The 25,183-nt window shown below is 38.7% G+C and overlaps 1 protein-coding gene and 2 long non-coding RNA genes across 8 annotated transcripts in view; 1 reads left to right on the plus strand and 2 right to left on the minus strand.

The window, feature by feature from the left end:
• The window catches only part of slc4a4a (solute carrier family 4 member 4a), a 93,695-nt gene that overhangs the window by 14,260 nt on the left and 54,252 nt on the right, over positions 1-25,183 (minus strand). For all 6 annotated transcript variants that reach the window (XM_055011187.1, XM_055011190.1, XM_055011189.1 and 3 more), the window contains 15 exons: positions 22,193-22,350; positions 20,706-20,793; positions 18,453-18,607; positions 16,614-16,727; positions 14,716-14,890; positions 14,508-14,641; positions 13,584-13,858; positions 11,171-11,241; positions 10,573-10,758; positions 10,368-10,481; positions 9,062-9,223; positions 8,396-8,574; positions 6,026-6,098; positions 2,004-2,072; positions 1,652-1,825 (listed from right to left, as the gene is read on the minus strand). In XM_055011187.1, coding sequence (XP_054867162.1) covers positions 1,652-1,825; positions 2,004-2,072; positions 6,026-6,098; positions 8,396-8,574; positions 9,062-9,223; positions 10,368-10,481; positions 10,573-10,758; positions 11,171-11,241; positions 13,584-13,858; positions 14,508-14,641; positions 14,716-14,890; positions 16,614-16,727; positions 18,453-18,607; positions 20,706-20,793; positions 22,193-22,350 — 2,127 coding nt within the window. The remainder of the gene's footprint in view (positions 1-1,651; positions 1,826-2,003; positions 2,073-6,025; positions 6,099-8,395; positions 8,575-9,061; positions 9,224-10,367; positions 10,482-10,572; positions 10,759-11,170; positions 11,242-13,583; positions 13,859-14,507; positions 14,642-14,715; positions 14,891-16,613; positions 16,728-18,452; positions 18,608-20,705; positions 20,794-22,192; positions 22,351-25,183) is intronic.
• Positions 1,994-4,240, plus strand: LOC129349113 (uncharacterized). Its single transcript, XR_008601974.1, has 3 exons — positions 1,994-3,573; positions 3,677-3,739; positions 3,852-4,240. It is a non-coding gene; the product is annotated as an uncharacterized LOC129349113 (long non-coding RNA).
• On the minus strand, positions 4,217-5,991 carry LOC129349114 (uncharacterized). Its single transcript, XR_008601975.1, has 4 exons — positions 5,139-5,991; positions 4,924-5,036; positions 4,727-4,838; positions 4,217-4,643 (listed from the first exon to the last, which is right to left on the minus strand). It is a non-coding gene; the product is annotated as an uncharacterized LOC129349114 (long non-coding RNA).

The raw sequence follows: 25,183 nt of genomic DNA on the forward strand, positions 1-25,183 counted from the left end.
TCATCCTAGAAAAAAAACAGCTGAATCTTGTTTGGTGACAGAAAACTAATTATAAACTGAAAGTAAACGCTGGTATTCCATCCTGTTCATTTATGACTTTAAAAAAAGCTGGTTGATGAAAAGCTCCACTCAGAGAACTTTTTGGGAGCTTTTAGCTGCAGCTTCATGAAAATGGATGAAAGCTGTCATCATAAAACCAAAATCCCAAACCTCTGAACCGTTAGTTGAGTAGATTTGTCACAGAATCTATATTTTTACTGACTACATCTGCAGCACAAGTACAGCTGCTAGAGATGTGGCAAAAACAAGACAGAGTTTTCATTTTGGGACTGTTGAGTTTCCAGTTTTTAGAGCTACATCAGTGCCGTGATATTATGTTTTCATCTAAGTTGACTTTATCACTTTACCCTCTGATTAAACCATCATATGTTCTACACATCATCATCACGTTATCATTATATCTGTAAACTTATCTGCACCTTCTTATGTCATTTGAACATTCTGTCACTCTTGTATAGTCTATTGATTTTTTCTATATTATATTTTATATATTTTATGCTACTTGCTGCAAATTGGGTGATTAAAGTAGAATGAATAGAATGAAGTCAGTTCCTTTATACTAGTTAAGAAAAATTGATATTTTGCAATTAATTTCAGTGTACAAGGACATCTCATTAAAAATATAAATACAAGACTGGTCTATTTTTACTATAGAAGTGCAGATCGCTGTGGTACAAATGCACCACCTATACGCTGCTCACACTCCCGGTGTAGTCGTCTTTGTTGTCACTCATTATAGTCAGTTGATTAGATTATTGTAATGGTGTCTTAACAAGAAATCAGTCACGTAGCTGATCCAGAGTCCTAACTAACACCAGGAAACTGGACCATAATACACCAGTCCTCAGATCACTACACTGGCTTCCTGTTAGTGAAAGGACAGAGTTTAAAATCTGACTCCTGGTCTATAAAGCTCTGAAATCCATCCTGGACTAATAATCTCCATATGAAGCATCCAAAGCCCTCAGGTCATCAGGGACAGGTTTACTGTGTTCCCAGAACCAAAAAGAGTGAAGCAGCATTCAGCTCTGATGCTCCTCACCTGTGGAATAAACTTCCTGAACACCTGAGTTCTGCTCAACCTGTCGGCTCTTTAAATCAGGCCTGAAACCCAGATGGTTTACTGCAGCTTTCTCTTAGATGATCACTCTGTTTTCTTGTCTTTTAATGCACTTTTTTCTGTTTCAGTTTTCAGTTTTATTTTTATGATTTTAATGTATCTTTAGCTTTAAATCATTTTTCTGAGTGTATTTCTTTACCATTGTGTATGAATTGTGCTCTACAAATAAACCTGCCTTACCTAAAAGCTTAGTCCGGATCTGTTACACATTTAGAGGAAGGTCACATGATAACAAATGATTCATGAATCTGTTTGACAACTGAGTAAAACTTTTTCAGATGAGGTCATTTCCACTGAATGCAAGACTTTTAAATTCATGTACTGTGTGAACTTAAACTCCACATTCTTGTAACATGAAATACATCTTACGTTAGTTTTGCATTTTATTAAATTATGAATTAATCACAAAATCAATGTAACTTGTGTCTTTCAGAGGTCACTTCTGGATGAACCTGTATGAAGGTGTCTTACCATGACGGGGAAGATGATGGCGGCCACGGTGGACTTGAGGATCCAGAGCAGAGCCAAGCAGAGCACCTGGATGAAGGTGAAGAGGTGGACCTTCCTGAGGGGAACGTGTCGCAGGTAAACCAGGTCCGGCTGATGCTTCGCTGGCATCAGTAGCAGCTTCAGACGATCCATGAACTGCAGACACACAGACATACACAACAGGAGGTAGATGAAGTTTTCTGGAGATCAGATTTAACTTTTCATTTTCTTTTCATGAGGTTATGAATAATGTGTTTTCAGATTAGCTTCCTTTAGTGTGTAATCCATAGTATTAGTTTCATTTCACGATGAGAATAGAAAGTGTGACGTTTACCTGCACTCCATTGAGAGAGGCGACTCCCATGTACAGGAAGACTCCGTACAGCACCGGCATCGGGATGAACTGGAGCATAGAGATGGAAAAATACACATGAACTTAAAACATTCCTCTTACAATCCATTCTGTCATTTACATTCACAAATGCTGTTCTAAAAAAAATGCAGCTTTCACAAAACAAGCTGAACATTTCAGCTTAATGTGGGAAAAATCACTCCACTGTATTCCACTGGTTCTGAATTTTAAGTGTGAAATCTACACAGGTCACTCTAAACGTCTTTCCGTTAAATCTACTGTAGATGCTGCTAAGAAACCCACAGTGCAAAGCATTTAGTCTCAGTGATGATTCAAAATCAGATCATAAATCAGAATCGCAATAGAAATATTTCAGCTGTGACATTCTGATGTAGATTTCAGTTTCAGAAGTGACAGATTCAGAGACGTAAATAGGTTCAACTTGGCCTAAAACAACAACACTGGTACCAGGGGTCCGTTTCACGAAGCAGGTTCAACAAACTCTGAGTTTAACCCTGAACTCTGAGTTGATCTACTCTGAGATAGAAAACTCTGAGTTTTCGGTTTCACAACGGCTGATTTGAGTTGGTTAAATCAACTCGGAGTAGTTTCACCCGGAGTTAAGCGCGTGCACCACAACTCTGAAAAGCCAGTATCAATGGAGCGCCGATTCGACGAGTCACCATGGCAACGGGGAAGCGGAGGACTACGTTTTTTACACCACTTGAACTGGACATCTTAATTCGTTCATATGGCGACTTCGAACACGTTTTTAGAAAGAAGTGCAACACCTGCAGCTGCAAAAGAGAGAGAGACGGTGTGGGAGAACATTGCTGCCTGGGTCAATGCGTAAGTTTAAATCACAATAATATTACAGGAAAACTGTTTGAATAGTAGACTATTAAGTTATTTCATTTAGGTGCAATCCTGCAGGGGAGAAGCACATGTGGCAGCAGCTGAAGATGAAATATAAAAACATTTTTAAAACAGGTAAGAAGTCGGCATAATCTCATGGAGCTTCCTCATTTTGATCATGTTTTACATTGTAAAGTAGCCTAAATATTAGGTGGCTGTTTGACTGTGCAGTGGTTTTATTCCACACACAGCCTAAATGTCTGCATCCATATCATGTTCTGTCAAACAATTAAGCCTATTTAAACTAACACAGACTTCCACTCAGCCAACAGAAAGAAAGCAGATGCCTGTAAAAAGGGAGGTGGCCCAGCACCACCACCTGTAACGGAGGCAGAGGAGCTGGTCCTAAGCCAGAATTTGGAAAGGCCAGTGGCTGAGGGAATCCCTGGAGGGAGCTCATCCTCTGAGACCACATCCCAAGACACAAGTGCTTTTATAAAATGTAATATGCCTGTGTGTATATACATATATATATATGTGTGTGTGTGTGTGTGTGTGTGTAGCCCACAGTGTGTTTTCAAGCATATTCATACAAATATTTATTTCTCTTTTGGGTCTTTTTTCTTTTGGCCCAACAAATTCTGATGGTACTATCTGCCTGGTGGAGCCCCTTCACACCACAACAGACCTTGTAACTGTTAGTAGGCAATACTCCAGAGATTTAGCCAGATGGTAGTTTAAGTCCACTGAAACATATTCAAATGGTAGTTTAAGTCCACTGAAACATATCACTCATCTAGGATGAAGAGGATGAAACTGTGTCTGCTGCCTTTACAGAGGGGGATCCAGAAAGGCATCTAGAGGTATGTTAGTGATAGTTCTCTTCCCATTCACATTTCTGAACATTCTGGTGGAATATAGAGTGTGACATTTAGCCTACACTGAAGTATTGCACATTCTCATCCTTTTTAACAGAGCATGGCTGGACAGCAGCAGGATGCTTCCTCAACTTCCACTGCACAGATTGACACAGTGAGATGGATGTTCAGTAAACACCAGAGGTTCAGTCCATGGAATTCATGTGCAACTGTCTAATTTAATGCCCTCCGTGTATTCCCAGTTACCAGTAAAACAAATATACAAAATGCACTTGCTGAGAAAAATCTAAAAAACAGATGAAGAAATGCAATACTTGGACCACCAGATTAGGAGGGCAGATCTGGAAATTGAAATACTGGAGCACAAGTCAGAGGTGGATGCAGGTCACAGGTGAATTATGTTAACTATTGCAACATTAACTAAACTAGCTCTTTTATTTGTAGGAAATAAAGAAGACCAAATGAAATGTGTATCATGTGTTTATTTGACTGCTGTGGTGGTGATGATGGAGACTTAAACTCTGCAGTGATTATTGCATATGGTGTCTCTGACTGCTCTGCCGTCCTGGATACCTGGCAGGTGGATGAGGTCATCATCTGGGTCTTCAGTTTGTAGGGCAGAGTGTTGCTCTCCTCTAATAGTGGTAATATTATGAAGAACAACACATGCCACAATAATATCACAGGCCTCTCAGGAGTCACCCTGAGGTGATGTAGACACTGGAAACAGGCTTTCAGCAGGTTTATGGTCATCTCCACCCAGGCTCTCATCCTGCAGTGAACCTGGTTGAAGTTCTGTTGGGGGCCTGGTTCAGGGTCAGGGTATGAGGTCATCAGCCTGGGTTGGCATGGTAACCCCTGTCACCCAGCAGAAGGCCATCAAACTCTCCTGTAATGTATAGTGGATACATTAGAGTATATTTAAGGAGGGAGACAAGTGAATTATATTGTTAAAATCTTTAGGCTGTTTACCACGTTGCAGTCTGTTGCTCATGTTAGACTCATGATAAACCCTCCAGTCATGAACAGATCCAGACCACTTGGCCTCCACATTAGAAATGATGTATGCAGCATCACATATGATCTTGACAGTGCAGAGAATGACTGATGTTGAACTATGATGCAGTCTTTAACATTTTGAAACCGTAGTCAATCTACCTGTAACCTACCTGTACATTTATACTGTGAATGGACTTCCTGTTCACATAATCAGCTTCATTATGTGAGGGAGCTGTGATGGGGATGTGTGTGCCATCAATGCAGCCAATCACACTGGGAAATCCTAAAAGAAATAAAATTTACTAATCACAGTCTGAGATTGCAGCACGATGCCATTAACAGAATATGATTTAAAATTAATTTAACAGATCTCTACATCATTCACCTGCAATCCTGTGGAACTCCTCCTTGATGGCTCTGACAGGTTTATGTCCAGGGAAAACGACAAAGATCGGTAAAAGTCGTTTCAGATCCAGACACACATTTCTGACCGTCCTGCATACAGTGGCCTTACTGAAGTGCTCTGCATCTCCGACGTTGTATAAAAAACTTTCATTTGCAAAGAACCGCAGCACAACACACAATATCTGCTGGGATGTGAGAGCATGACTGTGGTTGGTAAAGTTGCAGATGTAAGGACGGATGAGGTCGTATGTAGATTATGGATTGTGACGTGAAACGGTATCGCTCTAAAAGATAACTGTCGAGAAATGCGAGAACATCTATGCACGGTCTGAAAACAATCTCCCGAAGAATATTTAATTCTCTGTGCAGTAATTCTGCTCCTTCATCCACTGGATCGTTCATAAAAAGACATGACATTTTGACACACGGCAGAATTAGACTTCGCCAAAACTCACCAGCTGACTGAATGAATGAGGAAATGAAATAGCATGTGACTGAAAGAGGGCGGAGACAGAGAGAAACTCGAGGTTTACTGAGAAAAACCTGGTCCCGACCAGGTTAGAGTCATAGAGTCTGTTACTATGGTAACTGACCGAGAGTTTAAGTTACCCCTCTTTGTGAAACAGGCTAGAGTTACTCCTCTGTCTCTGGTTTGAGTTACCTCCCTTTGTGAAACGGAAATCTCAGAGTTTCCCTCATTTCAGGGTTAACAAACTCAGAGTTTTCACTAAACCTGCTTCGTGAAACGGACCCCAGGACTTTATTCCTCTAAGTTAGCAGATCTGTCACAGAGACGTTTCTATGTATTTGTTTCTATCATCATCAAAAGTTGAATCATTTTGCAGAAGACAGTCTTTGATTAATTACCTTTAAAATTGGAGACATGAACACAGAGAGTCCTGTCAGGATGAACACACACACACCAGTGACCCTCTGCTCTCTGCAAACAAAAAGAAAATTAAATGTCATGATATTTCTGCATCTTCTACAACATAAAGTTTGAGCTGAAGCAGTCTGAATAACGGTGCTGTTAGTCTGAAGATTTCCAGTCATTTCCTGATTCTCACTTTAGTTTAACAAAAGCAAAAACACCTCCAGAGTTTGTAGGAAGTTCAGAGTTGGTTTGGATGTTTCAGTGTTTGTTAGCTCAGCTTACAGCTGACACATCAGGAGGCAGAGGAGGACATCAGACAGACATGAAAACAAACTAAAAACGGGGGAAGAAAGTGTTGCCAGCTATTAACAGCAAAAATATAGAAAATAGAATGTTTTAATACTGCAAATCATAAAACCTAATTAGTTGAATCACTAATAAATAGTCATAGGAAAAGATTAATGGAATATTTCCTTCATTTAAGTGACATGCTGTAAAAATGTCCACTGGCCTCTAGAGTGAAGCTTTTAAAAATCAGGAACAAACAGTATTTGAGCTGCCAGGATTAGAATCCAACAGTAACCTGCTGTGTAAATGTTCTCGAAGTTTGGCTTTTCTCACAAACCAAATCAGCCTATTAACTCCAGACACAAATAACTACTCACCTAGAACTACAATTATTTAGTTTTTGTTGCAGGTTGCGTGTTAGATAACAGCCATTATCTCTCAAAGAGGAACTGATTAAATATGAGGGTAGTTTGTTCATATCTGACTCACAACTTTTTTCTAAAAGCAAAATCCTTTAATTGCTCAATTCAAAGCTAATCTTTATTTCAACTAGTGGTGGAACATGATTTAAAAAATCCTGTATCTATCATGTATCAATATCTAATTAATTAGTGGCTTTGTGAATAATCACGATTAATCACATTTTGGGCAAATAGCAATATTTATAGGGCTGCAACTAACGATGAATCGTCTGAGCACAATACGTCATCAAAAGCGGAAGTGAGCGAGCAATGCAACAGAAATCACCGTCCGAGCCGAGCACGGAACACGGACGGACATTTATATCGCATGCATCGTACATATACAGTATATGTACGATGCATGCGCGGCTGTCCATCCGTGTTCACCTTATTGTGTCAATATTTGACACAATAAGCAAAGTTTTTCAGTTCAAATAAATGTTGGTTGACAACTGAATCAATGAATAGATATATACGTGAACTTTAACAAACAAAAATTTTGTATTTTTCTGCGTTTTTCATCTGTCTACTACATTCACAGATTACTGCAAACTCAAAGTGCAATTACAGCGATTATATTCAACATTTTAAGACTTTTTGTGAACTTGAGGACTTTAAATATCTGAAAATTGGTCTATTATGGGATGGCTACACCTTTTTCTGGTACCAGGACTGTTGGTTAGCTACATGTCCATTGTACCTTGTTAAGGTACTCATTTGCATAAAGTAGTTTCAGGGGAGTGGAGGTCCGACATCGCGAAACTTTCATCAAATGTCTAAACTATCCGTCATTAAACTAATGAACCTCAAATGCTTTCAATCCAAACAACGACGTCTCGTCTTCCCTCACTGTTTTCAAACTTTCTTGCTTGCTGACAGTGCGTCCAGTGCATTTTGTTCACCAATGGAAAACAGACTTCAGGTTCATTACCCGTTATAAACGAGAATGAGATATAGGAAACATAATGTATAACCAACTTAGCATGTCTTGTCATGTGTTTAAAGAAAGGCCTACTTGCATGCTGTGATGTGTACATACGTATTTATTTAGCCACTGCTTCTGTTACTAGATCACATAACTGTTGATTTGTTAGTTTATCAGATTTTCCCCACAGTGCCAAATGCCTGGCCGTAAGAATGAAACACAGAAGACACCATTTACGTTTTATCTGTCAGTGACATCAAGATTTTACGAGTATATTCCATGAGCCAGAGTTTAGGCTGAGCCAAAACAAGCTCTGTATTACAAAGTACAATATTTAGGAAGGTTTTTTTATGCTTTAAATGATCTCATTTAAAGCATAAAAAACATAAAAAGTGTCATCAGTGTTACTGATGTCCAGAAATTAGGGAACTGAAAAAGGTGCGATTAAATGGGTTATTTTTTTATGTAATTAATTGATCAAAATTAACACGTTAAAGTCCCAGCCCAAATTTCAGCTAACTTATTCCATTAAATGTCTAGTGGTGCTTTCTACAAACATCGGCTGCCATTTTACGTCGTACATTGTGTTCTTTAATGTGGATCCAGATAGAGATGAACAATTTAAAGCATCTGAAAAATGCTCAGTTTGTGTTTTCCGCCCTGAGCATTGGACATCACGTCATTCTCACCTCACACCCAGAAACTTGGGCTGCTCTCCGGGAGCCGAAGTCTCAGTTTCCATCTTCAGACTGTCGATGTGGGCGATGGAGATGACGGTGGCGGCGACGTACCACGGCAGACCCATGAAGGAGCAGACGACCATCAGAACAGCCACCCAGAACAGATCCAGATGGTAACCTGCACCTTTCTGGTTCAGACAACAAACACCGGCTCAGAGGTCACGTATGTTCAGACTGTATGCAGAGAACAGCTGCAGAGACATGCAGACCTGAAACCCTCCAACATGGATTCATCATTAATACAAAAGAGGAAAAAGCTGCTCTGTAATGATTCACCGTCTGTCCTCAAAGCGACAAGTCACCACAGGAATCACAGAAAAGCTTCAGGCCTCAGCAGCGACTCCCGAACACGGCGAGGAGCTGCTTTTTGAAGTGAACATGTGCAGCCACACTCATGAAACATCTCTCACCCCCATGAGAAGAATGATCTTTAACTACAGTGTGAAGGTTTCCAGTGTATGTACAGGGCTGCAGTTTGTTGTGGTAAACCCATGAAAATCCTCACGTCACATAAATCAGGTAAGAAGAAGTGACAAACATCTCTCATGTACCACATGTACAAGGATTTTATTTGTTAAATTTGTATTATTTACTTTAATATTTACTCTTATTTACCTTTAGCTTGTGCTCCTTCCTGTTGACGATGACAGCGGTGATCTGTTGGTCCATAAACACCAGAATGGTGACCAGGAGGGCAGGAAGAGATGATGCCAGATAAACCCACCAGGGGTTTCCTCCAAATGGGGGCACGAACCAACCCCGGTTTGGACTCGTTGGCTGTGAGGAGGAAGACAGAAGCTTTAACAGGTGAGTCAAAAAACACAAAGTTACAGCAGCTCTCATCACACAGGCTCACAATGTCAGAAGAAATATGGTGTTTCTGATAAACCACATCAATCATCTCACTTTTTTTGGAGTCGTAAATGGTTTTATATTAATGCTGATAATTCAATCCAAACCAGAGAGGTTCACTTTTCATTTATTTGGTCGATGTTTTGATCCAAAGTGACTGAAAGTTTCTTCCTACGTAGACAAACTTTGAGGTTCAGTTCCAGGTCAGAACAGAGGATCAAACCAACAATCCTACCGTTAACTTCCAATCTCTCTGCCACCAAACCTACTGCTGACTCTTCCTGTCTTTAAAAACAGCCACATGATCAACTTCACCTGTTTGTAAAATGTAATGAGGTTATTTTTTAGTCCAAGTTGCATTAATACCACGTGGTGACGCAAATGCAGGATTTTCTGACGAGGCTTTCATGGAGTCTTGTCTTGTTTTATGAAGGGATTTATAAGAGAAAGTTATCTTGGATGCACTATAATCCTCTCAGCCCTGAGCTGGTTCCTTTTTTTTACTCATCCCATTTTTCACTGCAATATAAAGTCCAGCACCTCTATAGAAACAGCACCACCATGACTAGAAGTAGACAGAACTCAGACAGGTTTCTCTGCAGCATAACAAATTATTACATGGGATAAATCATGAAAAAGAAAAATGATTTGTTTAACAAAAATTGAAAAAACTTTGGAATCGACATGTCCAACATTTAGAAGTCCACAGGTGTTTAAAATGGAGGCTCTACTTACTATAGATGTTTTATTACTGAGATTTTTCATTTGTTTCCATACTTTATCTGCTTTGTGTAAACACTGCCTGCAGTTCAGCCGAACAGTCTCTGGATTTTTGCTGTAGATATGGTAACAGTTTAGTTTTGAAGAATGTCTGAATGAGACATGAAATCTTTTAAATATCCTGATTAAATAAAACATATTTCGGACTGTCTGAAAAGTAAAACTCCACAAATTCTTCCTGTTTTTATGGCTTCTTGCTCTGGTAAATGGTGGAATCTTAAAAAATGCCTTCCACACCTGCTGTTGAAGTTCAGAGCGTTAATTGTTCCGGGGTTTTGAAGATTCTCACCTTGAATTCACTTGGCACAATGAGTTTGGGAGTATCGACTCCTACGAGCATGTCCACTCCACAGAAGATGAGGATGGCCAGGATGATGGCGAAGTCACTGATCAGTTTCCTCACCTGGATGTAGAGAAACACAAAGATTTTCTGAGTAAGCTGCTGCTGGAAGAGCCTGTTTAACTCTCTGGAGTCTGTGTTCGCTGTGACTCACGGTGGTGGGGAAGAAGGGGCTGGTCTTGAACTTCTTCAGACACATGGAGCAGGTGTACGTGCCGAAGAACAGGATGAAGGACATGAGGGTGATGTCTGGGACGAAGTCGCAGGCCTTCCCCACCAGCTCGCCTTTGTACCTCAAGCACTCGGCCCGTGTGAGCGACGACCACGTGGCATTCATCGGCTGCACACAGCAGATAAACAAACACTTATTCTTACAAACGAGTGTCAGAACTGCAACAGAGAGCGTCAGAAACGCTGGAACAAAGCTTTTACTACGGTGGCTGCCTCAGACTGTCAGTGTTTTGAAGAACAAACTGTCACAGTAACCCTCAGACTGGAAACAAGCTGCTTCTCTTATCACACTGCTTCACTCTTTGTTCCACTTGTGGTTAACATGAGATTTGTGACACAGTTTCAAGAAGTTTTGTTTTTCAAGAATGTCAAATAATCCCTGGAACTTGTCAGCTAAAATCTCTCAGTTTGAACAATACTTTAGCTGAAAAGGTACTTCAAGTATGCTAGAATACAGTATAATAAAGGGTAAAAAGAGTTTTTGAGTTGTTTTTTAAAGGGTAAAAACAGGAACCACTCACCAGGTCTGTGTTGTTCCAGTACCAGACTGAAGTACCTTCTAAAGGATCACCAATGATCTCTGTGCTGTTTTCTACAAAAACACAACAAAGGTACATCCTGTCAGAAAAACAGTTTGATCAATTCTTTTCTCATTTATAAGTTGGGCTGAAGAATTAATCAGAATGTTATTGATGATCACAGTATGGTCAAGAGTGATATCCAAAATGCAGAAACTACAGTTTTCTGAAGATAAAATGTGTAACAACATACCATAATAAATGAAGCATTGTGGTGCTATAAAAACACTCTGGCCTACAAATCAAAATCTTCTGACATAAGGGAACGTGCTTTTTGGTACAAAAATCACCGTTTTTATATTATTCTTTCAATGGAAAAGAAATGAATAAAAAGGACTTTCCTACTAAAATCGTGACCTCCAATGTAATTTTATTTATTTATGTATTTTTTTTACAGATCATTCATCCATATTTATATTAACAAACAGGTTTCATAGCAACAAGACTACAGTGTTTAATGTGTGGGAAACTGAGAGAGTCTTTATCCGTTGTACAATAGTTACTAAGGCACCAGTTCTTTGTTAATAAACTTGACTCAACTTTTTTAGATTCAGTCTAATCTTTATTGTACCAATGGTCTCTTTGAGGTTCACACTTGTGTCCAGCACATTATTATCCTGATGTAAGTGTAGATATTCTTGCCAAATTCTATCATTTAACACGTTAGCTGCTCTGAGGCAAAGTTTGTTATTTTAAACTCAAGTAACTTAACAGGCCCACTATTAACCACAACGTCTTCCTGTAAGTCCAGCTGCCGAACAACTTAAATCTCTCTTTGCCCGACTTCTCGTCGGCTCACTCCTGTTGCTGTCTGGAAGAATCTGAGCAAAAAATAAATTAAAAGTACTGAGCAACGACCTTTTTCCAGCATCTTGGCTTTGCTACCAGCCAGGAGCTTCTCTGATTTACTGTTTTTAATTGATAACGTTTTAGCTGTTTACTCGTCTAAATTAAGCATCTGTTGTTTCTCCTTTAGTAGTCTTTTCTAGTCAGCGTCTCTACTGCATGTGGACTGACATGGGGATTAACAAGTCTTTGAGATAAGCCATTTTTTTGCATTTTAAAAGCAACATGCTCCATCAGACAATAAAATAAAAGAGGGCCCAGCATTGTAGAGAAGTCTGACTAAAAAGAGCTTTCATTGCTCAGCACTTAATGACAAATAGTAAATAGTCTGCATTATTATCTCATATACAAACACTTTACAATGTGTTTTTTCATTCAACTGTTTCACCACGTGGAGTTTGAACTACCAGCCCTGTCATTAGTGGACACCCACCACTTCAGCCTCGGTCACCACAGAGAAAGACAGACGAACGCTCAGCAGCCGTGAAGCTGGAATACTTCTAACAACCAAACAGTAATTTAAGCCAAATGACAGCAGCGACTCTTTGAATTAGTCGCCCTTGAACCCACACAGGCTTGTCGGTCGATAGAAATGTGACAAGAGGACTATATAGTTACTTAGAATGTTCTCTTAGTCCTTAAAACATCATTATATCAATAAAACCACAACATTTTAAACATCCTTTTCAACAAGAAAAGCCCTCAGAGAGTGCAGTACTCCACCAAGGCCGTCCATTCCTCCATATTGCATTATCAGAAATGCAAAATTTGTTTATTTATCAGTTATTGATGATCAAAAATCACAGCACTATAGAATGTGACCATTTAATATAGATTTACCCCCAAACAAGCGCAAGTGTGTGTTCTGCATGTGTACGTTATGTACGGATACCGGATCACGTGACCTAAATATGTAGCAGGTGGCAGGAATTGATGGGACTCAGAAACACCCCCACAATTTAATCAATTGTTCCTTGGATCATTTCTGATGGATAAGTCCTGATAAGTCCTCAGTGGTGGATTTGTAGTAGGATCACAATCATGTGATCATCAGCAGTCAGCTGATGTAGTGTTCACTGGTTGTCATGGTTACAGTGACGCCGTGCTGCTATCTGGCAATGATACAGAAATCTTTAACAAATCTGTGGATCCAGACTATAAGCTGCATCACTGCCAGAATCTAATCACTTGGTCCTTGTGTCATTTCTGACCTTCCCTGGAAATTTCATCCAAATCCGTTGGTCCGTTTGAGAGTAATGTTGCTGACAGACGGACAGACAGACAAACCAACGCTGATCATCGCGTAACTCCGCCGTTCCGTGGCAGACTAGTAAATGATTTCTCTTGAACTGATCTCCTGTCAGTTTACAAGATATTTCCTTCTTGCTTTGTGCAGTTCAAGTAACATTCAGTTGACAGTGCATGAACAGGATCTCTAAACCAGCAACAACCAATAGAAATGTGTCTTATTATGACCCCTAGATAAAACAGAAGTTAAACAACATCTCACCGAGTACAGCAGGAGCCATGCAGAGGCAGTCGTACTGCGTGATGTACTCCATCCTAAAGTCAGAGTTGATGGGATAGTGGTGGGCCAGTTTGAGCATCTTCTTGAAGGCATCGTAGATGAAGATGAAGCTGATGAGACAGGAGAAGCCCTCCTCGGTGAACCGGGTGAAGTACTGGACCAGGAAGCTGGCGTCAGTGGCCACGAGCACCAGGCAGAGGAATGCCGACCAGAGACCGATCCACAGACGGAACTCCAAGTAGTCGAACTGATTATCTCTGAACGGGAAACACAACAGCAAATATTTAAAAGCAGTAATGATCCATACAACAGAGGATAAGGTCTGTGTCAGGCTCTGCACCTCTTCAAAAATAATCAAACAAATAAAGGTTTTGAACTTTAATTATCCAAGGATGAGCTATACCACACATAATACTGCACTGTGTGTAGCTGGACAAATGTAAACATTTAAAAATTAAACTGAGAGGCCATTGAACAAATTGAACAAATGACTGCAAAGTCTTACACAGACCCAGAAAATGAAATCATTTATGAGGGAAATGACACATTGAGAAAACAGGGAAAAAGGTCATACTTTGTTATTGAGAGGTAAAACTTACTACCTGCTCTTCACTATAATCACTTGTATTACAATATTTTTCTTTTGAAAAGTTATAATTTTATTCGCATAATCCTGTAATGCATCTCTGAGTATCTTGAAAAGCACTATTTAAGTATTATATATTATTATAATATCAACATTTTGCTCAAAATATGTAAACTTTTACATCAAAAAGACTCAAAATCCAGAACCTTTTCCTCAAAATGCCCCAACACGCTGATAATTTACTATAAACAAGATTTTGAGAACAACTATTTTCCTGAATGTCCCACTGAATCTCTGGTAAACTAAAAAACACGACGTACCTGCTGAAGTTGAACAGCAGCCGCTCAAACACCAGAACAGGCCCGGTGCTGCTGAGGATGGTGAGCGGTTGACCAGCCAGCAGACAGAAGACTCCACCAGCGATGGCTGTTCCCAGAAAACTCTCCAACACACCCTGAACACACCGAGGGACGAGTTAGAGGATAGTTCAGTGTACATGATTCATCAAAGATCAGATCCCAGTCTGACCTGCATGTTCTCCGTGGCGTCTCCCAGCAGACCTCCGAAGGTGATGGCGTTGGTCACGGTTCCCAGGTAAATAAACAGGATGGCCGACAGGGCCTGGATGTGAAACGCGTCGGTGAAGTCACTGAAGAAGAAAGGCAGTTTTCTTCTGATGTCAAGTATGAGACCCCCACAGAACCTGGAAACAGACGGAAGAGATGCATCAGTTTCTGCAACGTGAAATCAAAAACACAGAAAAAGCAACATTTCTGAGCAAATGTAGATAAAAAGATCAAAAGTTTGGGGTCATCCAGACAGTTTCTTGTTATCCATTAAAACTCCCACTTTTATTCATGTACTAACATAACTGCACAAGGGTTTTCTAATCATCAATCAGGAAATCATTAAGGACTCCTGTTTCACTACCACTGCAATATGCAATACATGTACAGTTTTAACCTCGTGCAATACCTTAACAATGTGAAATATTATAATTTAAATTTTTCTCTAATTTATTACCCTGCTTACACAAATGTGTCTTTTTCTGACACAGTACTTTGTTGACACTTACTTTTACACAGTACTTCTTACACTTATACTTCTTATATAGTATTTTTTATTTAGAATTTTTCAACTATAGATTTGAATATTTAGTCTTTTACTGTCTGTTGTTGTTGCTGAGTACCGACACTCTATACACCATGTCAATCTTTGTGTGTGTGAACTCACTTGGCATTAAACGCTTTTCTGATTCTGAATTATCGTTTCAACACCATTAGCTAACACAATGTAGCATTAGAACACAGGAGTGATGGTTGCTGGAAATGTTCCTCTGTACCTCTATGGAGATATTCCATTAAAAATCAGCTGTTTCCAGCTACAATAGTCATTTACCACATTAACAATGTCTACACTGGATTTATCATTCATTTAATGTGATCTTCATTGGAAAATAACTGCTTTTCTTTCACAGATAAAGACATTTCTAAGTGACCCCAGATTTTGAACAGTAGTGTATGTATATAGACACAGTGAACTGCATTTTCACTGGGTCGAGTTCATTTTAAATATGTTAAACTTCTTAATTGAAACAGTTCTGGTTTCATGTACATCTTCACATACATTCAGACAAATATTCTTTTTTTCTTTATCTTTACAATATTTAAAGAGGCTGGATACAGCTAAAATCTCCTCCAGGTTAGAAAAATCTTCCTGGGTTTGTGAGATCTTTTACCACTTTCTGCTTCCTGAGGATACTTTTACTGGTATCATCGTCTGTTTCTGCTTTTTGTCTTTATTTCCATGTACTTCAATATTTAGTCTTTACAACATCCGTTACAAGTAATCAGCTTTAGTTTTCCTTCATGCTTGTGGGTCTTTTTAACAGATTTTTCTTTTACTACTCTGGAGGTGGGAGAGAGTGAGAAGATTTTTGTGTTTGACTATTTCCAGTGCTAAATAATGCAGTGTTTGTGTTTTTAGGACCCCTTTGAAAATTAAATGCTATGAATCTGTGCAGTATCAGAATTTGCACATATGGAAGCATCTGCACAATATCATCAGTACTTTTGTATATTTGTAGTTTATTTAAATTTTCTTTATTTTTGCATTATCCCTCCTATTCCCCACTGTGGGATTATTGAAGGTTTATCAAATTCATCTCAAGATTTCTTTCAAATTATTGCTATTTTCTCAGTCTTGCTCCACTTCGGTTCCTTGTGAAATATTCTAAAACTCACATTTTGCTGTTTCAGTGCTGTACAGTTTCTTCACCTTCTTGTGTTTTCCTCTACAGCTTTACTTTTACATGTTTAGTCTTAGAAAGGATCCCTCAGTGCTCAGTGTTTAGGTTGACAGGTGAATAAAAATATTCAGCCGTTTAGATGACACCTCTAATGTTGCTGCTGTTGACAGTTTCATACCTTCCCGTCTTCTGCAGCTCCTCTCCGATCTCGTGTCCTCCTCCTCCTCCGTGACCACCATCATGAGGCATGTCTCCGTTCATCTGAGAGTCGCCTCCTGCATACATGTTTTTCCTAAAACACACACAAGTACAGTTTTGTTCAGTCTTTGCAGCGGAAACTTTACTTTTATGACCATTTGATCACTTTGAAACAGTTCCATATCTTACAGTCACAACCCCTGAGACATCTGATGTTAAAGAGGCTGATGAGTGGTCACGTAAACAGCTCACTCGTGCATTCTTTGCTGCCTAAAACTGCATCTTCATGTGAAACCTACAGCTGCTCCTTCATAATTCAACTCTGTGTTGTTCACCTGGATGCACTTCAGTGATTGTGCAGCTTCTGTAACATGAAGTATTTCCTGCAGACGCAGCATCCAGAGCAGATCTGCAGCTTCTTACATGTTTAATAAGGACGTCTGGAGCTCATTGGCTCAGTTTTCAACCACAAACTCAGTAAATGTGCTTTAGCAGCAATTACATGTGTGCATCATAAATGTGTGTTAGGCGGCTGATGATGATGATGGTAATGTTTCAGTTTAATTTGGCTTTATCTATGTTTCACCAAATCATCCCATATTGCCATTAGCAATCTTGAAAGTTTACCCAAAAGTCACTTTCTAAAGTTTTTTCTGGTGAATTATGAGAAAACAGGAACACATCCAGGATGCCGACGACAGTTTCTATGACTGTATGTCGCAGAAACTATCAAATGAAGCAGGTTCAGTAGAGGTTGTTGTAAATCTGTGGAAACATTCTGGTCCAAAAGTGGTTGAAAACGGCTGGCACAGTGCAGCATTAATCCCACCGAAAATCTTCTTTAATGCCATTTTAAGTCAAATTTTAAAGTTTTTTTTCTTAAAAATGGTTAAGATGGATTAAAACATGAAGAAATGATTCAACAATGATTCTGTTGGGGGAAAAAAGCAATGACAAAAAAACAGTTATCAAAGTAAATGAAATAAAAGGTAGGCTCTAATAAAAGAAAGAAAAGAAAGGAGAAAAAAGGAATAAAAGGGAGGAGAAAAACACATTGCAAGTAAAATATGTAGTTGGTTGGCACTTTGATGTAAGCTGCCAGAATTAAACCAGTTCTTTTCTCTGTATGTTTATGGAAATGACAGGTGGACTAATTTACAGCCTGATGTCTTTGTTGAATCAGTGAACGCTCGTGGTTTTCAGATAAGATCACAACAAGGAAATCGCTCAACTTTAACCCTCCTGTTGTCTTCATTTACGGGCCCCAAAAAATAGTTTCCTTGTCTGAAAAAAATCCAAAAATTCAGCAAAAAAATTCCCCAAATTTCTGAAAATTTGCAAAACCTTCAGGAAGAAAATTCAGATAATTCCTTAAAAGTTTTATTAAACACAATTTAAAATCCCCAAATTTGGCAAGAAAATTCTTGTAAATATTTTCAAAAAATGAGTCAAAATCTTCCAAAAAATCCAAAAAATATCTAAAATGATTCCATATATATCAGTAAAACTTCTAATATTTTCTTAAAAACATTCACAAAAAAATCAACTGGTTTTTGGTTGATTTTTTGTGAATGTTCTTAAACATTTTTTTAACATTTCTTTTTTCCACCAAAAAATGTTCAAAAAATTCCTTAAAATGTGGACATCAGAAGTTTCACTGTGAAAATATATTTTTTTTCCACATTTTCACACTTTGAAACGGGTCAATTTGACCCGCAGGACGACACGAGGGTTAATGTTCAATAAAATATCTAAAAGCAGGTAGCTTTTCTCTTTAATACAAGCCCCTAAACTAGAAAGCTGAACTGAACTTGTGGACCTTTTGTCGGAGGAGGGGAGTGACTTTGGAGGCTCTATCCTGATGGCCGGGTCCCACTCCCCGGGAGGAAGAACGATCACCTCATCCAGAAACTCATCGATGCCGGCCAGCAGGTCCTGTCTGTCCTTGGCTTTGTACGCGATGTCGTGGAAGACCTGAGCACAGACAGAGAAGGACGAAGCGTTCGGGTGTGAAAGACAAGAGTCCGAGCATAAAGAGGCACCGAGCAGCCAAGTGTAACATCTGAGCACTAATGAACAAGAAAAGGAGTGACTCTGGATGGACAGAGACGCGTTTCATCAGAGAAATCCACTCACAGAATGTTACACCTGCAACGATTAATAGATTATCAACTATTGAATTAATCTTCAATTATTTTGATAATTAATGATAAATGTTCAAAGAAAAGTCTGAATTCTTCTTAAACGTCAATATTTCCAGGTTTCCTTCTTCCTCTGTGACAGTAAACTGAAGATCTTTTAGTTGTAGACATTCGTCACCTTGAGATTTTTAACTATATTCTTGCATTTTATAGGACAAACAACTAATTAGTTAATGGAGAAAACTGGCAGATGTAAGCTTTTCAGACTTTATAAACCCCTAAAAGTTTGATCTAAGTAAATTTAGATTTCCTTTAATGAGCTACTGCTCGCATCTGAGTTTTTATTTGAGTTATTTATTGTATTAATAGTAGTGGTGGATGTGATTAAAAAAATTTATCTAATTACAGGCTTTGTAATTAATTAATCACAATAATTGCAATTTTGTCAAATAGCAATATTTGACACAATAATAGACATATACTTGTTTATAATTTAAAATTTATTTTAAAAAAGGAAAATGGGACATATAGAAAAAAGTGATTTTGATGACTTAAATACTGAATTCAGTTACTTTTTTTTCCCACTGTATGGCACATAAATTCAGCATAAGTAGTTCAAGGAGCTTCAGAAAGTTGAAAATCCAGAGATTCATTCTGTTTTCATCTTTTCTGGGTCTGATAAATGCTGTCATTTTGATGGTTCTTTTTATAGGAATATCAATTTTTATTTATGTAATTTTTTATAAACAAAAAGTTTATGATTAAGTTATTAAAAGAGATATATTTGTTGTTTAGGTTATTTCTCCTCCAAGGAGGCAGAGCCTCGATGGAGTAAAACCTTAAACCACAAAAATGTTTCATTTCTATTTATCTGCATTTTTCATCTGTCTGCTACATTCACAGATTACTGCAAATCTAAGTGCAATTATAGCGATTTTATTCAACATTTTAAGACTTTCTGTAAACTCAAGCACTGTCTAGAAAAGTGGTCTATTATGGGATGGCTACACCGTTAGCCGTTAGCATGACTCGTAGCTAACGTTAGCTCTGGTGCTAAAAGCAACATGTTTTACATTGAGGTGATACCGTCAGCTTGAAGTGCTGCAGTGATCAGAAAACTCTTTGTTGTACAATTTGTACACAACCAGGCTTTTATCCAAGCTGCCATCAGGAAGATTTTTAAAAGGAAACTTTCTGTCCAACAAGCTCAATCTCATCTTCCTTCACTGTTCACCAGAGCCTGACTTCACTCAGTGCTTCCTGTGCTTCTTCTTCATGGCTACAAACAGACTTTAGGTTCATTACCGCCACCTACTGGGCTGGAGTGTTCATCAGAGTTACCCTTGTGCCAGAAATGAGGGAACTGAGGAGGGTGCAATTAATTGCTTTATTACGGTTAACGCGTTATTTTCCGCTGTACCTAATTAATCGAAATTAATGCGTTGAAGACCCTGCCCTAATTAATAGTAATACAATCAGTCCTTCTACCTCCTGGTAGAACTTATAATTATATATGGTGTCTGTCTCAGAAGTTGCAGAGCGATCGTTTTAGTTCTCAGTAGTAGTACTAAGTAAACAAAGTTGTAAATAAATCTTACCATGACAAATTCAAACAGGAAAATGTTGAGAAGAAGCTGAAACTACATTCTAAGAAACTGACTGTCATTCTACATGTGGAGGAGAAAATGTACAGGAACTGACAGTCATAAACTGTCTAAATAACAAGCTTAGAGGTAAATCAAATTAAAAACCATCTCTAACGAGTTCATTAACAGTATTTACAGCAGAGACGTTAAAATAAAATGTTGTCAGGCCTTACAGGGTGCACCTTAAATGAGACATTAACGATCAAAACACAAGGATATGAGAGAAAATGATCCTTTGTATTACATGAAAAACACAAAAGAAATCACAGAGGCTCTGCGACTCACTTCATCCGACATCAGTGTGGCGATCGCTCTGCCGATCTCATGGTACGATTTGGCTTTGCCTTTGGGTCCCAGCAGGATGAATAAAAACCTGCAGAAAGAAAAGCAGCACTTATTATAAATGCAATAAATTCTAATATTCTGTCAATATCGGCAACCTTTTCATGTTTGCATCTGTCCAGGTGATTTGGTCATTCCTCCACCAAGGAACGGTGGAGTTCTGTGACGATTGGTGTACATTTGTCTGTTTGTCTCTGTCTGTCTGTCTGTCTGTCTGTCTGTCTGTCAGCAACATTACTCAAAAACAGACAGATTTGGATGAAATATTCAGGGAAAATCAGAAATGATACAAGGACCAAGTGATTAGATTTTGGCAGTGATGCATCTTATAGTCTGGATCCATGGATTGGTTTAAGATTTCTGTATCATTGCCAGATAGCAGAGTGTCACTGTAACCATGACAACAAGTGAACACTACGTCAGCTGATTGTGAGCCTACTACAAATCCACCTCTGAGGACTTATCAGGACTTATCCATCAGAAATGATCCAAGGAACAGCTGATTAAATTGTGGGGGTGTTTCTGAGTCCCATCAATTCTGCTACATATTTAGGTCACATGATCTGGTATCTGTACATAACGTACACATGCAGAACACACGCCTGTGCTTGTTTGGGGGTAAATCTATATTAAATGGTCACATTCTATAGTGCTGTGATTTCTGCCACGGATATTTTCCTGATTTCATCCGTCATAAATGATACGGCTGAGCAGCCTTGGAGGAGTACTGCGCTCTGAGTGCTTTTCTTGTTTTGAATCTGTTCTGGTTTTACAGCTTCCTCCTAAACATCAGAACAAAGTTTTTCGCTCTGATAAGGAAGCTTCTGTGTTTACAGAACAACAGTTAAAGATAAGAACATTTTTTTCTTCTGTTTTGACATCATTTAATTACCTCACAAGTGCTCTTCCATGTAGATTATAGCAATAAAACTTTAAAGGCCCACATGGTGAAAATCTGTGGTAGTTATAAACTTAGAGGCGTATAATTGAATTTTAATTTTAATTGCCCCCTGGGGACAAATAAAGTTTTCTCAGTCTGAAATCAAAGTATAGAAGAAAGGAAAAACACTTTTACAAACTAGTCTTTGACATCAGTGCAGCAATAAATTTTAAATTTCAGTTTTTATGATCGGAAAGTTTCAGTCTTTAAACTGCAGCAGTGGTTTAAGCTATAACTTTAGGTAAACACAGGAAAAGTACAATAAATGTCATCCAAATTCTCTTTTAATTAGGGATATGTATTGTATATTTTCTAACATCTTGTTTTTTAATTAAAGAGTTTTTTCCTGATTTTTGTCAGTATTCTAAAACCTTAGAGTCTATGTGTAAAGTAGCCTGAGTTACATCCACACAGCTACAACTTCTCAACAGAAATCAAGGCCTGATGCATCTTTCTACATGACACTTTAGCTCCTATTCCTGAATTTCACCTTGTGGGAACAGGAACCTCCGTCAGGGCTCCGAGCATCACAGCTTGCTGCAGACGAACAAACGCCACAAAGGGGGCGTCCAGGAAGTCCACCTCCCCTACCAGCACGTTGGAGGCCTCGGCGTCTCTCGGCAACTTCTTCATGAACTTGTTCCTCAGCTGAAAGTACAAAAGAAAAAGAATGGGAGGAGGCATTAAATGTTACATTCACACCAGCAAGCCGTCCTAAACAGAGTACTAATTAAACAACCTATATCAAACAGGACAATCCCATTCAGGCTAAATACCAAAGCAGGAGGCTCCCTGTTGTCTAAAGAGGAGACCAGTGGTAACATGAGGTCTGTATTTCTTTCTGATACCTGCTGAGCTCCACAGGTTCAACATTTTATCTCTAAAGGAAATTTAAGTCCTATAGTTGTGTCTTTGATTAAGTGTTTGCCCGTTTTCATCTATCACAACACAAACTGCACAGGAGACATGTTTTAGTTGTGTCTACTTCTAGATGTGATTGTGTTGTTGTCCATAGAGGTGCAGGACTTTATACTGCAGTGAAAATAGCTTTTCACGTGTTTCTACCTCTAAATTAGAAGAATTATTGTTTGGGTTGACTGTACTTCAAAGTAGAGTGAAAATCAAGACAAATCTCGGCATGATGGACAATTAATCCCACAGAAAATCATCTTTATTGAAATTCATGAGGCATCCTGAAGATGTTGATTTGTTTTTACAAAAGTGTGCACAGATTGTGTTTGATTCTGGTACTATATTGGAAGATGCAGCTGATTAACCAGCTTAGTCGGCACAGTGTTTGTGCTCCATATAAATGAGGATTATGTGGATAGTTTTACTTTCTGTGCTTGGAATAAGAATTGGACAGCAAAGATTTAAGTGCATGAACTTTTTTTTCAGAATTGTGTAGCAAACTGCACTGATCCACATAGAAGGTTTTCTGGAGTAGTTTGATAGTTTCTTTTCATGGACTGTCCTGTCACGTTATATCATCTGCTTGATTTGTTTGTTTTATAACCCACCATTTTAAACTCACTGGCCACTTTATTAGGTACACCATGCTAGTAAATAGTTGGACCCCTTTTGCCTTCAGAACAGCTTTAATTCTTGTCATACTTTCAACAAGGTGTTGGAAACATTCCTCACAGATTTTGGTCCATATTGACATGATAGCATCACACAGTTGCTGCAGATTTGTCAGCTGAACATCCATGATCCAATCTCCCGTTCCACCACATCCCAAAGGTTCTACTGGATGGAGATCTGGTGACCGTGGAGGCCGTTGGAGGACAGAGAACTCATTGTCATGTTCAAGCAACTAGTTTGAGATGATCTGAGCTTTGTAACGTGGAGCATTGTCCTGCTGGAAGTAGCATCAGAAGATGGTCCACTGTGGTCATTATGGGATGGAGATAGCAACAATACTCAGGTAGACTGTGGAGTTTAAACCATGATGAGTTTGTACTAAGGGGTCCAAACTGTGCCAAGAAAATATCTCCCACACCATTACACCACCAGCAGCCTGAACCGTTGGTGCAAGGCAGGATGGATCCATGCTTTCATGTTGTTTACACCAAGTTCTGAGACTCATGGAGACTCATCAGACCAGCAACGTTTCTCCAATCTTCTATTGTCCAGTTTTAGTGAGCTTGTGCAAATTGTCACCTCAGTTTCCTGTTCTCAGCTGACAGGAATCTGGTGTGATCTTCTGCTGCTGTAGAACATCTTCTTCAAGATTGTTGTGAGATGGAATTCTGCATTCCTTGGTTGTAACCAGTGGTTACTTGAGTTACTGTTGCCTTTCTATCATCTCCAACCAGTCTGTCCATTCTGCAGATGATTATGTGTGAAAATCCCAGTCGATCAGCAGTTTATGAAACACTCAAACCAATAACCATGCCACATTAAAAATCACTTGTGTCCTTTCTTCCTCATTCTGATGCTTGGTTTGAACTTCAGTAAGTTGTCTTGACCACGTCTACATGCCTAAATGCATTGAGTTGCAGCCATGTGATTGGCTGATTAGCTATTTATGTGAACAAGTGTACCTAATAAAGTGGCTGGTGAGTGTACATTCAAAGAATATGAGAGGTTGTAATTAGGAAAGAAAGCAAAGTCATAGAGAAAATGTTATGATACAGTAGCTCTGAAGAGTTTGGTAATGGCGACATCGGTCAGTGTTAGGGTTCACATCAGGTTTCCACTGATATAGTTTGACCAATTATAAAGGGCCAATAAATAAGCAGATTGAGATAATAAATAAATAAAACTTCAAAGAAAGTTAACGACTCATAAATACAGTATCTAGATAAGATTGTTGCAGAAAACTGCTGCGTTGTATCTTAACATTAAAACATCAGACAGCCAGAGATGATGTACAGGACCTGTGTTTCATACGTATATTTCAGTTAACGTTTCTGAAATGGTTCGCTAATTTCCAAATCATCAACAACTACAGCAGCACAAAAAAGGCTACAAATCTGAATTACACAGATAAAATATCATGAAAAGGTTACATGAATCCTCATAGATCTACAGTACTGTCACTTTAAGTAAATATACATACATTCCTGTTCCGAAAGTAACATACACTGTCCCTGTGCAAGTCTGTGTTGGCAAACTAACAATAAAAAAGCCTAATTTAATGCCTGTTATTGCCTGATAGTAAATACAATGCAGTGGTTAAATGAGCACAACTGGGAAGATAAATATCAGAGTAAACATGTAATTTATTTGATGTTTTCCAATGCTTTGTTTACAGTATACATTCAGATTTCCAGTGGCATACTCCTCATATCTCACTAATGTGTTTTCCATTCACTGAGTGCAATAAAATAAGGAAAGTCCATTTTACTACAGTTTGATTCGATCTGAATCTGTTGCTTTGTGACTTCAGGTTTATTCCATGTTAACATTATTTTTGCTAGTTTTTGTGTTTCCTAAACAAAGAGACAGATTTAACTTCTTGATATTACACCTGTCC

This window comes from Amphiprion ocellaris, chromosome 6 (genome assembly GCF_022539595.1).
Source record: "Amphiprion ocellaris isolate individual 3 ecotype Okinawa chromosome 6, ASM2253959v1, whole genome shotgun sequence".
Classification (NCBI taxonomy): Eukaryota; Metazoa; Chordata; class Actinopteri; family Pomacentridae; genus Amphiprion; species Amphiprion ocellaris.